The sequence below is a fragment of the Suricata suricatta genome, chromosome 10 (assembly GCF_006229205.1).
Source record: "Suricata suricatta isolate VVHF042 chromosome 10, meerkat_22Aug2017_6uvM2_HiC, whole genome shotgun sequence".
NCBI classification, from domain to species: domain Eukaryota; kingdom Metazoa; phylum Chordata; class Mammalia; order Carnivora; family Herpestidae; genus Suricata; species Suricata suricatta.
The window spans coordinates 57,565,116-57,579,000 of record NC_043709.1 but is presented as its reverse complement, the minus strand read 5'-3'; the positions used below and the strand labels follow the sequence as shown (position 1 = coordinate 57,579,000).

Genomic DNA, 13,885 nt, shown 5'->3' with positions numbered 1-13,885 from the left:
ATGCTGAGGGAATCATACCTTGAACCCAGACAATCAAGCTCCAGAGTCCATGGCCCAAAGCAATGTAGTTATGCTGTTCCTTTACTGCCATTATATGATTCATGACAGTGGTTTTGTTTTTGTTTTTCTGCGTGGCTGATATAATCAGAAAGAGGTTCATTCCCAGGGATTAGTTCTTTGGGAAGATTAGAAGAGGGGGGTGACTGCCTAATCTAGAAGTCCTTGTCCCATAGGCATCATTGATATAATGGCAAGAATGTTTAATACCACCTTTCTGGCCATTTTACTGCCTGAATCTCCAAGTAGCATGCACCACCAATGCAATCCCATTCTCAAATGAAATAATATTCACTTGCCTGGCATGCTCACTCTACTCACATTTTCAATCCATTTCCATGTCCTATTTCTGTCTCACTTTTACCAATAGAACATGCAAAAGTCAGAGGTCAATGATGAAAAATTATGCAGTGTTAACAATATTCATCCTGGTAGGGACTGACAGAAGCTGTAGATTCTGCTTTCTGTCGTTTTAGTCATCATCTATCTGCTTAGTGTAATTGCAAACTTGACCATCATCCTCACATTTGCAGATTCCCTCCTGAAAACTCCTATGTACTTGCTTCTCCGCAATTTCTCATTTTTTAAAAATCACTTTTACCACTGTCTGCAATCCCAAATATCTGTATGCCCTTGCCACTGGAGACAACACAGTTACCTATAATCCTTGTGCCACTCAATTACTTTTTGTTATCACCCTGGGTGTGGCTGAATTTTTTGTCCTGATGGCCATGCCCTGCGGTCACTATGTGGCCATCTACAAACCCCTGCATTACAGAATCATTATTAACAGCAGTTCTGCATCAGGTTTCTTATTGGATTTTACATAGCTCTGACCATCATGCTCCCACCTTATATCATAAGTTTTGGGAATCCAATGTCATAGGTCACTTTGGCTGTGATGCTGCTCCCATCCTCAAGATCACCTGCTCAGACACAGAGTTTATAGAGCGATTTGTCTTGGTCCTGGCTGTGCTGACACTCATTTTCACCTTGGTGTGTGTAATTCTGTCCTACACATACATCATCAGGACCACTCTCAGATTCCCTTCTGCCCAGCATAGGAAAAAGGCTTTTTCTACTTGTTCTTCTCACATAATTGTGGTTTCTATTACTTATGGAAGCTGCATCTTTATCGATATCAAACCTCATGCAAAAGAAGGGGTTGCTATTAATAAGCCCCTCCATCACCCCAGTGATGAAGCCCTTCATTTATACTCTGAGAGACAAGCAAGCTTACGAAGACATGATTGAAACGATTACATGTATCCCAAGGAACTAAAGGTCCAGTGAATTTAAAAGATCAACATGTAAAAAACTCCCCACCTATTTTTAACAGTCTTATTGAGATAGAATTTAACTACTATAGAAGTCATCAATTATAAGTAAACTGCTCAATAAATTCAAATAAAACACCACCACTATCCAGTTTTAGAAAACTTCCATTGTCCCAAACATTTCCCTGATGACCAGTGGCAGTCAATCACTACTTCCATCCCCTGGTACCACTAATCTGTTTTCTGCCTCTACAAAATTTCTTTTTCTGAACATTGTATATAAATGGAAATATAGGTAGTATTTTGTATCTATCTTCCTCCATTTAACATAATGCTTTTGAGGTTCATCTGTGTTGTGGCATCTCTCACTAGTTTAATCCTTTTTTCTAGCAAATAGTTTTCCATCGGATGCATATACTACATTTTTGCTTATTCTTCCACTAGATGAAGGACATTTGGACTATTTTCATGTCACTGTGAGACAAATATTTTCATTCTTTGTACCGACAAGTGGAATGTTGAGTTATCTGGGATCTTCCAACCTGTTTCCCAAATCTCTACTATTTTCCCAACAATGATAATTCCTTCACACAGCAAGTTGTGATGTTTGATTTGTAAACAATTTCTCCCAGTTAGTGGCTTGTTTGTGCTGTTGTTTTTTGAAGGGTACCTTCTGTAGTGCTATATTTTTTAATTTTGATAAGTCTATTTTCTCCACTATATTTCTTTAATAAATGTGCTTTTAGTGCCATATCTAAGAAACATTTTCCTTACCTATGTTTCTCCTTATGTTTCTTAGCTCTTATGTTTAAATCTTCAATCTATTTTGAGTTAATTTTTGTATGTAGTGTGAGATAAGAGTCTAAATTAATTTTTGTTCAATTATTCAATTATTACAGACACATAGAAATGGAAACACATTCCATGCTCATGGATTGGAAGAACAAATCTTGTTAAAATGTCTATACTACCCAAAGCAATCTACACACTCAATGCAACCCCTATTAAAATAACACCAGCATTCTTCACAGGGCTACAACAAACAATTCTAAAATTTGTATGGAACCAAGAACCTGAATAGCCAAAGTAATTTTGAAAAAGAAAAACAAAACAGACAAGCATCACAATTCTGGACTTCAAGCTGTATTACAATGTATACAATGGAAAAATGGAGATCAAAAAGAATGAAATCTTGGCTTTTACAACAAGGTGGATGGAACTAGAGGGTATTATGCTAAGGGAAATAAGTCAGTCAGAAAAAGATAAATATCATATGATCTGACTCATATGTGGAATTTAAGAAACAAAACATATGAATATAGGGGAAGGGAAGGAAAAATAAGATAAAAACTCAGAGGGAGGCAAACCACAAGAGATTTTTAAATACAGAGAATCTACTGAAGGTTGCTGGAGGGGTGTTGGGTGTGTGGATGGGTAAATGGATAATGGGCATTAAGGAGGGCACTTGTTTTGCTGAGCACTGGGTGTTATACATAAGTGATGAATCACTAAATTTTACTCCTAAAATCATTATTAAACTATATGTTAACTTTCTTGGATTTAAACAAAATTTTTCAAAAAAAGAAATACTAAAGGGGCGCCTGGGTGGCTCAGTTGGTTAAGCGTCCAACTTCATGACTCATGATCTCACGGTTTGCAAGTCTGAGCCCTGCATCGAGTTCCGTGGCTGACAGCTAAGAGCCTGGAGCTTGCTTTGGATTCTGTGTCTCCATCTCTCTCTCAGCCCCTCCCCTGCTCAATGCTCTCTCTACCAAATGTAAATAAACATTCTAAAAAATTTTTAATAAAAAAATAAACCCAAGCCCCACCCTCCAAAACTAATATCTTCTAGTAAAATTAATCAAGAAAAAATAAAAAAGAGGACAAAAAATATTTAAAATGGAAAAGAAGACTTGATAGATAGATACAACCTAAATAACAAAGCTAAAATACTATACTACATTACAACAGCAACTATATTTTAATTAAATGGGACTAATTCCTATTTTTATTTTTTTAACTTTTTTTATGTTTATTCATTTTTGAGAGAGAGAGAGAGAGAGAGAGCACAAGTGGAGGAGGGGCAGAGAGAGACAGACACACAGAATCCAAAGCAGGCTCCAGGCTCCTAGCTGTCAGCACTAAACTCCATGCAGGGCTCAAACTCGCAAACTGTGAGATCATGACCTGGGCTGAAGTTGGACGCTTAACCAACTGAGCCACCCAGGCACCCAAATCCTATTTTTTAAATATGACCAAAAAATAAAAACAAAATGCCTGAATGGCGCTATAAAATTTAAGAAAATTATTCAACAGCTTTAAGTCTTCCAACATAAAGCAGACCCACATATTTTATACTAGAGTCCTACAACTCTCAAGAAACCAATAGTTCTAAAGAAATAAAACATTTCTGGCATAAGTGACTACTCCTAAATTTATTTTATAAAGCTCATATAAGCTCCAACATAAAACCATGTAAGATGAGTACAAGAAACGAAAACTGAAAGACAATTCAACAATACAAAAATCTCAAAAATATTTAGAAGATGAGCTTTTTCTATTAAGAAAATGATAACTAACTTTGGGTTTCTGTCAAGAATGCAAAGTTGTTTTATACTAGTAAATATATTTATATTGTTTCATTACCCCAATAGCAAAAAGAAAAATTGTGTATTTAGTTTCCTAGATATGCTAAATTTATTTTATTTACACTAATTTACCAGATATTAATTTTTTTATAAAATTCAACATGCATTCATGATAACTATTAATAAACTGTGAATGGAAGTGAATCTTGGAATGTCCAAGTGGACCTGAAATAATTAGCTTTGCTCTCTTTCACCTAGTTTAGTTGTTTAAAACAATTAAATAAAACAACCTGATAGCAATGTAATGCCCAGAACGCAGTATCCTCAATGACCAGAGACCACCAGGGAAACCGAGGCATGCATGCAAAGGCAAAGGGCTTTATTACGGGCTCGAGCTCACAGACTTCACCAACGCAGTGGATCCGTGCTGAGAGCCCCGAACAAGGGCTGAGTAGGGTTTTTATGGGGTTTGGGAAGGAGGAGTTACAAGAAATTGTGACATAGGTACAGTGACCCAATCATAATGGTACAACAGTATTGGCAGCAACTTTAACCATACGCCATTGTTCAGAGTGTTCGTTACTTTTGGTGGGATCCAATTACAACATTTAGAGTACCTTTAAAATCAACCAATTACAGGGCGAGCTAGGGTCTTGTTCGGTGACTATCGGGTTAATTTTAACATTGGGTAACAGGGTCCTATCTAAAGTTTCCATCTGCAGGCCTCCACCTTAGGAATGTGGAGAGTGGTAGCTGGCCTTCCCTGATTGGGTGTTGTGAAGGTGGTCTCTCTTGCTCTAGGCAATGTGTAACTGCCTGTTAGTTTGGAGGAATTGAAACCTAGGCCTTCTAGATCAGAGGGAAACTTAAAGCCTGTCATAGAGTCTGTTTGGTTTAGACTTGCGTCCTTAGAGTAAAGTTCATTGCAAACAGTGTAATAGTGAGTATGTAATCTCCTAAATACTTATAATAATGAGTCACATGACTGGCAAATCATACATGAGGTGAAGGGGGGCCCAAAATCAAGGGAGGAGCTATTTCTCCTGTGATAGGAGATGCTGTGGGTTTACCCAAGTCCAAAATCTCTCGAGGCATGCCTGAGAGGTTTCTTCCCTGAACTCAGCTGAAGAATCCCTCAGGCAAGGAGAAGACAAGTGGAAAGAAACCACATTTGTGACTTGTCATCTGACACTTACTCTTGAGCAAAGACCTATTTCTAATGTTATTGTTGCATCTTCCCTTCTCCAAGGACAATAGTCCCAACTGATAGCTGTTTTTGTCCTCACAAAGTTCATTAAAGTTCATTATCCTACAGTTAATTAATGACTTTTGAACCTACAATCCCAGGAGGTCCTTTTGTTTGTTTCATCAGATGATCCTTGCATGCCTGTTGAGGACCAAACAGATCTAATTTAAACCATTTCTGTTAATATAGAATTTGCAGGAAACCTGTCTCCCTGTCAAGGTCAAGATATCAACTTTGCCCAAACTAATAAGAGTTTCTCCCCATCACAGCAGTCTTTCAATTTCTTTTACCTCTACAGGTTATATGAGCACTTTTCCTAGAATTTAAAATCAGAAAATATCCTTTAGTTGGTAACCTTACAAGACTATAGAAGGTAAAGGACATTTAGAAAAGACCTCAGGGAAATTGTGAGCAATGGGAGCCTAAGTGACCCCTGCCCACTCACAGACTTGCAGTGAGTGCAAGTGTGTGGGTGCATGAAAAATATTGTGGGACCCATCACTAACAAACCTGCTTTGCTCTGAGTTACCCTAAGGATGTTTACAGTTACATTGTGCACAGAAGCCATGAAGAGCAATCTGAAAGGTGAGTGTGATTTACTTAGTCAAGTGTTTACTATCCAAGAACCATGTAGTTCAAAGTTACAGGGCAGAAGGCTTTGCCCTATGTGTTCCAAAACCCAAGTCCTGAGTAACTATGAATCATGTTTTACAACAGAAATCAATGGTTATATCCGATGTTACTCTATTCTCTAACAAGGTGACATGTGAAGTTTAATAAAACTTTAGTAACATATCCTCAGGAGAAGTTTGAAGGACAAGACAGCAAATTTTTAGGAGAAGGATATAGTGTGAGATCCTAGACAAGCATTTCTCTTCTCTCAGTTGAACAAAAATGGCTCCCTAATGTTATGTTTTCTTTTGGTTTCTTTTACACAACTTGAATATTGACTACTAGAGATAATTCCCTGTATTTAATGAGTAATACCACAAGCATTCTTGAAAGAATGAAGCATTCTGTTATTAGTAAGACTACACAGTAAATCAATGATGTTCTGTATAGTTTACCCAATATGTTCCAGATAAGACTAAGACACTAACTGACATTGGACTTTTATAAGGGTAGAATGTTTTGGATGCACGGGATGTAGACCAGATTGAGGAAAACTTGGTAGGCACCACATGTGGGTACTTAGAATCTGAATCAGAAGATAAGGAAGGATAACAGAGTTGTCTCAACGTTGACATTTAGTCTAGTGTGCTCATTTCCTGAGTGATCTTCCCCTACAGTACCTGGGAGGAAGCAGCTGAACACCAGCTATTTCTGACACACTCAAGCCAGACTCCTGTCCATAAATCCAGGGTCAGAAGGCTTCTCTGAAGCGTGATCTAAACACATATTGGAAATGGACATTGCACCCTAAGTAGAAGGGAAAGAGACTTATATCCCCACTCTCAGGAGAAGCTAACCTCATGATTATTGTGGGAAATATGTTGAAACAACCAAGAGTCAATTTGAAACATTCATATTTCAAATTGAGGTCTCCTGGGAAGATCCCGTTCCACCCCAGCGATGACAGGAATTGGACACCCTAGAGACAGTGACTGGGAATGTGAAACATTTCAATTGCTACAAGTATAATTATTACTGTTGAAACTATCTACTGTAGTCCCTAACCCACTAATAAGGCAGCCCGGGGCATTGATTTCATCTAGTTCCCTGAAGAAGTTACTTGACAGATAGATAGCATCTCAAATAAGAGGTTGGTCTTTTTCTCAAAAGATAAAGAAGAAATAAAACAGTCAAATAAATAGTTGAGAAGGCTGTGTTTTGTAGCACTTATAAACTGAGTTTCTGAAGTCAGACTGCTTAGATTCAGTTTCCTGCTTCACCACATCCTAAATCAATGACCTTGGTCACAATTCCTAATATTTCTGGGCTCAGTTTCCTCAATTGTGAAATAAAGATTAAATTACAACCAGCCTCAAACAGGTGCTTTAAGAATTAAATGAGGTCATCTAAGTGTTTAACATAGTATCTATCACTTAGTAACTGCCTTATAAATGTTACCTATGACCATTACCATCCTGCAAAGGTTTCTGGATTAAATTGCATACAACCAGAAGGGGATTCTTTATCCTACTATCTCCCATGAAAACTTATATTTATCCTAGGAAATTCCTCACTAGAATATGTTCTTCAATTTAAAACATAAATATGCCTGAAATGAATCACAGAAATATGATTATCAGCCTCTAAGACATTAGGTGAATGTATTTTCCAGATCTCCTATAGCACTGATGGGAAGTTTACCTGGAAGTAAATCAGAGACTAAGAGAAGAGTTGGAATGGACTGGATATCTTTAGAGGACTAAGAAACACAGTATAAGTGACAAATTGCCTAATGGGCAAATGGAAACAAGGAAACCAAGAAAAAATTCCACAACCTTCCCCTAACTTCGCATAGTGAGTGGAAAAGCATGGAATTAGGATTTGGGAAATGTGGATTTTTCCTTAGACTTTGTTCCTAACAAATCTAGTGACTGCTGACCCTCTGATTTTCACCTGCAACATTAGGGGGATGGCCAAAATTATCTTTACTGAGCTTTGTTCAACATTTATACAACTGTCTTAATTCCTTGATCATTTTATTGTCACCTGAAACCCGCTTGGCTAAGATGTGTTGTTGTTTTTTTTTTTTCTTGTCCTTTTCTTGTTCGTTTCTTTCTTGTTCTATAAGAAACAAGGTAACAAGTACCGGAAATAAAAGAGATTTCTTAAACATTAGTAGAGAGAATTGCAGGGAAGTATTCTAAAGTAATACAATGTATGAAAGAAGAGAGCCCTAAAGCAAGCTTAGAAGAGATTCTGAAAGCTGTAGTCACTGAGCTGATAGAATGAGAATATCCCAAGGAACAATATTTGATTTAAGAGATTTGAGCAAGAAATCACATTAGAAAATGCAAAGAGATTCAAAAGAGAAACTTACATGTATGTAGTTGTTCATCCATGGTGAACAGACTTCTCAACAACTATTACTCTTTTAGAATTGAAGAGGACCTTATTGTTTTGTATCTAACTTCAAGAATAGCAGAAAACTTAAAATACACATATGAAATATAGTGGGAGGCAGGGATCTAAGGAATATAAAAGAAAGTATGGAACAATGTGTGAACTCCTTTATGCAGGGAGCAGGTCCTGGGAGAAAAAAACAGAAAAAGTACACAGAATGTACTTTATATCTGTCCTGTACCAGGCATGACCCTAAGAGCCTAAATGAATAGTTTGAATAAGGAATCTTTATTCTAACTCATGAAGAGCATACATTTGTTATTTTCATTTCACAGACCAGGAAATAGAGCCTGTTACTGAACTTTCTAAAGATTCACAGCCATTAGATGTTAGACCAAGGCCCCAAGCCCTGATCTATTATTCCAAGGCCCATATTCTTACCCTCTACCTCTTACAATTAACCAAACCATCCCTCTCAGATGTGACCTAAGGACCACATCTCAATTAGCCTCAGCCAAGCTCCTTTAGAGGAAATCGGAATGTTTGCTCAGAGATGAACAAAAATGAAAACCTTACTTCTGGGCCATCTATAATCCCCCTTTCACACCATTCTTAACTCCAACTGCTTTTACAAGATTAATTCTTATTTACTCTTAGGGACAGATGAAATGGCCTTGTGTAATTATGGGGGATTATGACAAAAAGTGACCACTTCTCTTCCTGATTCCTAAAATTGCCTCAATACATTGAGGTCCTTAATTGAAATTTAAATCCTAAAACTTAAGTAGACTGGTGATGTAAACTTTAGATTACACTTAATATAATTAGTCAACCAATATCAAAGCAAAATGCCTAGTCTCATCCATTCAATAAAAACTTGCTGATATTCTTCTCTGGGCCAGTCAAAGCTTTAGTCCTGGATCTATGTGGTTGACAAAATGGTTATGGTCTGTGTTCTCATGGAACTTGCCATCAATTAGGGGATAAAGATGAGAAGTAAAAAAAAAATCTATAATTACCAGTTATAGTAAGTGCTCTAAATGAAGTGCTCTTTTAACAGTGGGGATAGGACATAAATAAGATTTCACAGGAAGGCATCTTTGAAGGGGTTATATTTAGTTTGGCACCTGAAAAATAAAATCCAGCCATGTAAGGATTCAATCAGAGCATTTAAAGAAGAGAGAAACCATTGCAAGAGCCCTGGGGTCGGAAAAACTTGACATCTTCAGGACACTGAAGAAGACCAGTACACTGAATAAGCAAGGCATGAATTAGAATTACACAGCCATGAGATCATGAAGTACCATATAAACCAGAGTAAGGGATTTGAATTTTATCCCACAGAAAATGGAACCCTACTGGGTGCCTTTAAACACAAATGGATCTCATACATTTTTTTTGAGAAAGCTCTATGCCCAATGTGGGGTATGAACTTTTGACCCCAGGATCAAGAGTCACTTGCTTTACTGGTTGAGCCATCCAAGTACACCTCATGTATTATTTTAATTCTTTTGATGTTTATTTGTTTACTTTGAGAGAGAAAAAGAGAAAGATGGGAGAGAGGGAGAGAGAGAGAGAGAGAGAGAGAGAGAGAGAGAGAGAGAGGGAGAGAGGGAGAGAGGGGGAGAGGGGGAGAGGGGGAGAGAGTGAATCCCAGGCTGTCAGCACAGAGCTCAAAGCAGGATTCAATCCCATGAACCACGAGATCATGACCTGAGCAAAAATCAAGAGTTGGACACGTAAACGATTGAGCCACCCAGGCACTGTATGTGTTATAGTAAAAGGCCATTCTGGTTTCTATCTTTAGAGTGGACTTGCAAGTGTGTTTTTGTGTAATTTAGAAAGGGAAGAGAGCAGAGATGCATGATGTTCTTTAGAGGCGAATTTGGATTACTACAGTAAGTAGAAAGCAGGGGCTGAAAAGAGATTTATCTTCAGAACTGGAACCACTCAGCCCTATTTGCCTCACATGGAACCAAGATGACAAGTATATCTTGATTAACAGGTGGCAAAGAAAATTAATCCTGGCTCAGCTAACATTTTCACCTCGCTAACTTGTGCTGACAGTCTCTCTCTCTGATCTAATTTCTCTCTTATTTTCATGCACAGACCAAGCCATAGTCAGGAATCCATGATGAAAAATTATACAGCAATAACAACATTCATCCTGGTGGGACTAACAGATGATCCAAATCTACAGATTCTGCTTTTTATTTTTTTGTTTCTAACTTACTTATTAAGTGTTGTAGGGAATCTGACCATCATCACTCTCACCTTAGTGGATTCCCACCTTAAAACTCCCATGTATTTTTTCCTCCGGAATTTTTCCATCTTGGAAGTGTCTTTTACAACTGTTTGCATTCCCAGATTCCTCTACACAATGGCATCTGGGGACAATACAGTTACCTACAATGCATGTGCCACTCAATTATTTTTTGTTATTGTCTTGGGTGTGACTGAGTTTTTTCTCCTAACAGCCATGTCCTACGACCGCTATGTGGCCATCTGCAAACCACTGCATTACATGACCATCATGAACAATAAGGTCTGCATCAAGTTCCTTATTGGATGTTACATCATTGCTCTAATCATTGTCATCCCACCATTTGGCATGGGCTTTGAGCTTGAATTCTGTGACTCCAATGTCATAGATCACTTTGGCTGTGATGCTGCCCCCATCCTCAAGATCACCTGCTCAGACACAGAGTTTATAGAGCGATTTGTCTTGATCCTGGCTGTGCTGACACTCATTTTCACCCTGGTGTGTGTAATTCTGTCCTACACATACATCATCAGGACCATTCTCAGATTCCCTTCTGCCCAGCAAAGGAAAAAGGCTTTTTCTACTTGTTCTTCCCATATAATTGTGGTTTCCATTACTTATGGAAGCTGCATCTTTATCTATATCAAACCTCATGCAAAAGAAGGGGTTGCTATTAATAAAGTGGTGTCAGTGCTTACTACCTCCATTGCCCCAGTGATGAATCCCTTCATTTATACTCTGAGGAATAAGCAAGTGGTACAAGCTTTCAAAGACATGATCAAAACGGTTGCATCTATCTCAAAGAACTAAAGGACCAGTGAAGACAGAATGACAAATTATAAAAGATTTCCAGACCTCAGTTTTATTTTCACTAATTGTATACTGTTCAGAGTTATATTATTATATTATATTTATATAATTATATTTTATATACTTATAATATTATGTATAGTATATATTTATATTATATAATATATATTACATTATATGTAATTAATATATATTATATATAACATAACAGATATAACATATAATATATAATATTTTATGTATATATAACTATGAACTATATACAATTAGGGAAAATAAAACTGCTATATTCTGCTATGCTTAGTGCTCACTATTGTAACAATATTAATTTTTTACCTCAGTCTATTCCCAGAAACACATGGGAATAAATCTGCAGTAAACATTTATAATAATACACCTGTTTTTACTTACAGGACTAAGAAATTTAGACAGCATCAATTATTATCATAGGTTATTACATAGCTACCCCTATTGCACTGATATGTCCTGATCTGAGTCCCAAATTTCTTAGGAATATCAGTGATGAGGATCTATGTCTACAGGAATGACCCTGCTATCACTCAGTTGGATAAAACTCATTAGTCTAACTCTCTCACGTTCCAGGGAGATATAAATGTAGGATAAAAAATTTCCTCTCATATCATTTGTTTAAAAGCTGTACAACTTCCTTTTTTAAAAACCCTTTAAAATAGAATTTCATATTCTTACCATCTGTGTGTCTCTGTGTATGTCTGTGTGCATTTGTTTTCCTTTTTGGAATGCCAGCTTAACAGGTTTAAAAAGGCTAATGGGACAGATACAATGTCAGTGACAGCTTAAACTTGCATTCTATTCTGCTATCCAAGATATTCACTATATTGATTTTTTTCTAGGTACAAAAACAATCCAATCTCAATCACAAAAGCTTACAAAATTAACCAATGAATAAAGAATAGTTTTTAAGTGCCCAGTATTGGCCTTTCAAATTGGTGCCTCTTCTCCACGACCCCTTTCTTTCATCATAATTTTCTACTGTTTATCTGATGCTCTGGGAAGACATACGCTGCACCAGGAATCAGAAAGTCCAAGTTGCAACCAGGCTTTTACAACCACCAAATCAGCAAAATCTTTTAACTTTCCTCATCCTTTTCTATGTCAGAAAGGAACAAGGTAAGAGAGTAAGGCAGCTAGAAAACAGGCAAGAAACCCAAGGATACTCAGGGGCAGAGGGCTGTTCCAAGCTGTTTTATAAGACTAAGGAACTGGACCATATGGATCAGCAGTCCTGGTGCCAGAGATAAAGAATTAATGAGTCTTTTCTTATACTAAAAATTACATGAAGGGAAATGAATCTTCATTCCTCCAATCCTACTCACACTCTGTCCACTGGAAATCATTGAATACAGAAAATGTTATTTAAAATAAAATAAGAAAGAAAAACTTGTGGGAAGACTGAACTATGGGCTAAGCAAACTTGGTTATTAAGTCAAATTAGCAAGCTGAAAGAGCAATTCAAGGATATACTTTGTTAAGGATAGATAAAAACAAACTTATCGGTGGAAAAATGTTTTTTTTATCTTTTCCCCAAACTTTGAGAATGAATAATCCCCTAACCATATGACATATTTGTTTTTGTTATAGTTTTCTTAATTTAGATCTCCTGCTCTAGACACCAGGCCCTCTCTTTCACTAAACTCCATAATGTCAAAGATTGTGTCTACTTTTACTTACTAACTGTATTTTGAATGGAGTTAAATTTTACTCCATGTACCTCTTCCATTGAGCTAAAGATAGCCTCAGCCAGGGGCATCTGGGTGGCTTAGTTGGTTAAGCATCAGGCTTTGGCTCAGGTCATGATCTCCTGGTTTGCAGGTTCGAGCCCCGTGTCTGGCTCTGTACTGTGTCTGGCTCTGTACTGACAGCTAGCTCAGAGCCTGGAGCCTGCTTCGGATTCTGTGTCTCCTCTCTGTTTGAACCTCCCCTGCTTGCACTGTCTCTGTCTCTAAAAATAAAATAAAATAAAATAAAATAAAATAAAATAAAATAAAATAAAATAAAAAAGATAGCCTCAGCCGTTGTTACCCTACCTGCAACCCAGGTAATACAAAGGTCCTTGGTCAAAACCACGTAGAAGCTCCTCTAGGCAATAACCAAGAAAATATCCACTGGCCCCACCTGCACGTCCTTTCATGTCCACTAGCTCTTCTGCTTCATGCCATGCTTCTAACTGGAAATCTTTGGGAAAGAAAGGGCCTAGGAATCTTAGCCCTAAAATCTAGTACCATGTAGAGAATCCCACTAAGTTGTAGTTGCCATGATGAAATGCACAAGCTGCTTTCTATGTGGAGCACCCATAAAATCTATTTACTCTTCTTTTAATATTTGTACTATTTCTCAATAGGTTCAGGCTTTGAGAAATAAAAGTTATAGATCCCTTAATTCGTTACCTAAAAAAGTATCTTGCCCTCAAGATTCATCTTTTTACATCCTATCCAAGACTCTTCTCCCCTCAGTACAGACACACAAGTCTTAGCTCTATGGTATTAGTGATTAGTGATTCTTGCTTCTAAGATATAATTAAACTAGATCTTATACATGTCAGTAGTAAGGTGGGAAAAAGAATACATAATCCAAGATTGTTATGGAAGTAAGA

The 13,885-nt window shown here is 37.3% G+C and overlaps 1 protein-coding gene and 1 pseudogene across 1 annotated transcript; both read left to right on the top strand.

The window, feature by feature from the left end:
• Positions 1-452: 452 nt before the first annotated feature.
• LOC115303857 lies at positions 453-1,339 on the top strand (annotated as a pseudogene).
• An 8,972-nt stretch (positions 1,340-10,311) lies between these two features.
• Positions 10,312-11,253, top strand: LOC115304526 (olfactory receptor 6C2-like). Its single transcript, XM_029954742.1, has one exon. It carries the CDS (start codon positions 10,312-10,314, stop codon positions 11,251-11,253), a length of 942 nt encoding a protein of 313 aa, XP_029810602.1.
• Positions 11,254-13,885: the final 2,632 nt, after the last annotated feature.

Coding starts and splice junctions, on each gene's coding strand:
- LOC115304526 (XM_029954742.1), top strand. CDS start 10,312: ATGATGAAAAATTATACAGCAATAACAACATTCATCCTGGTGGGACTA.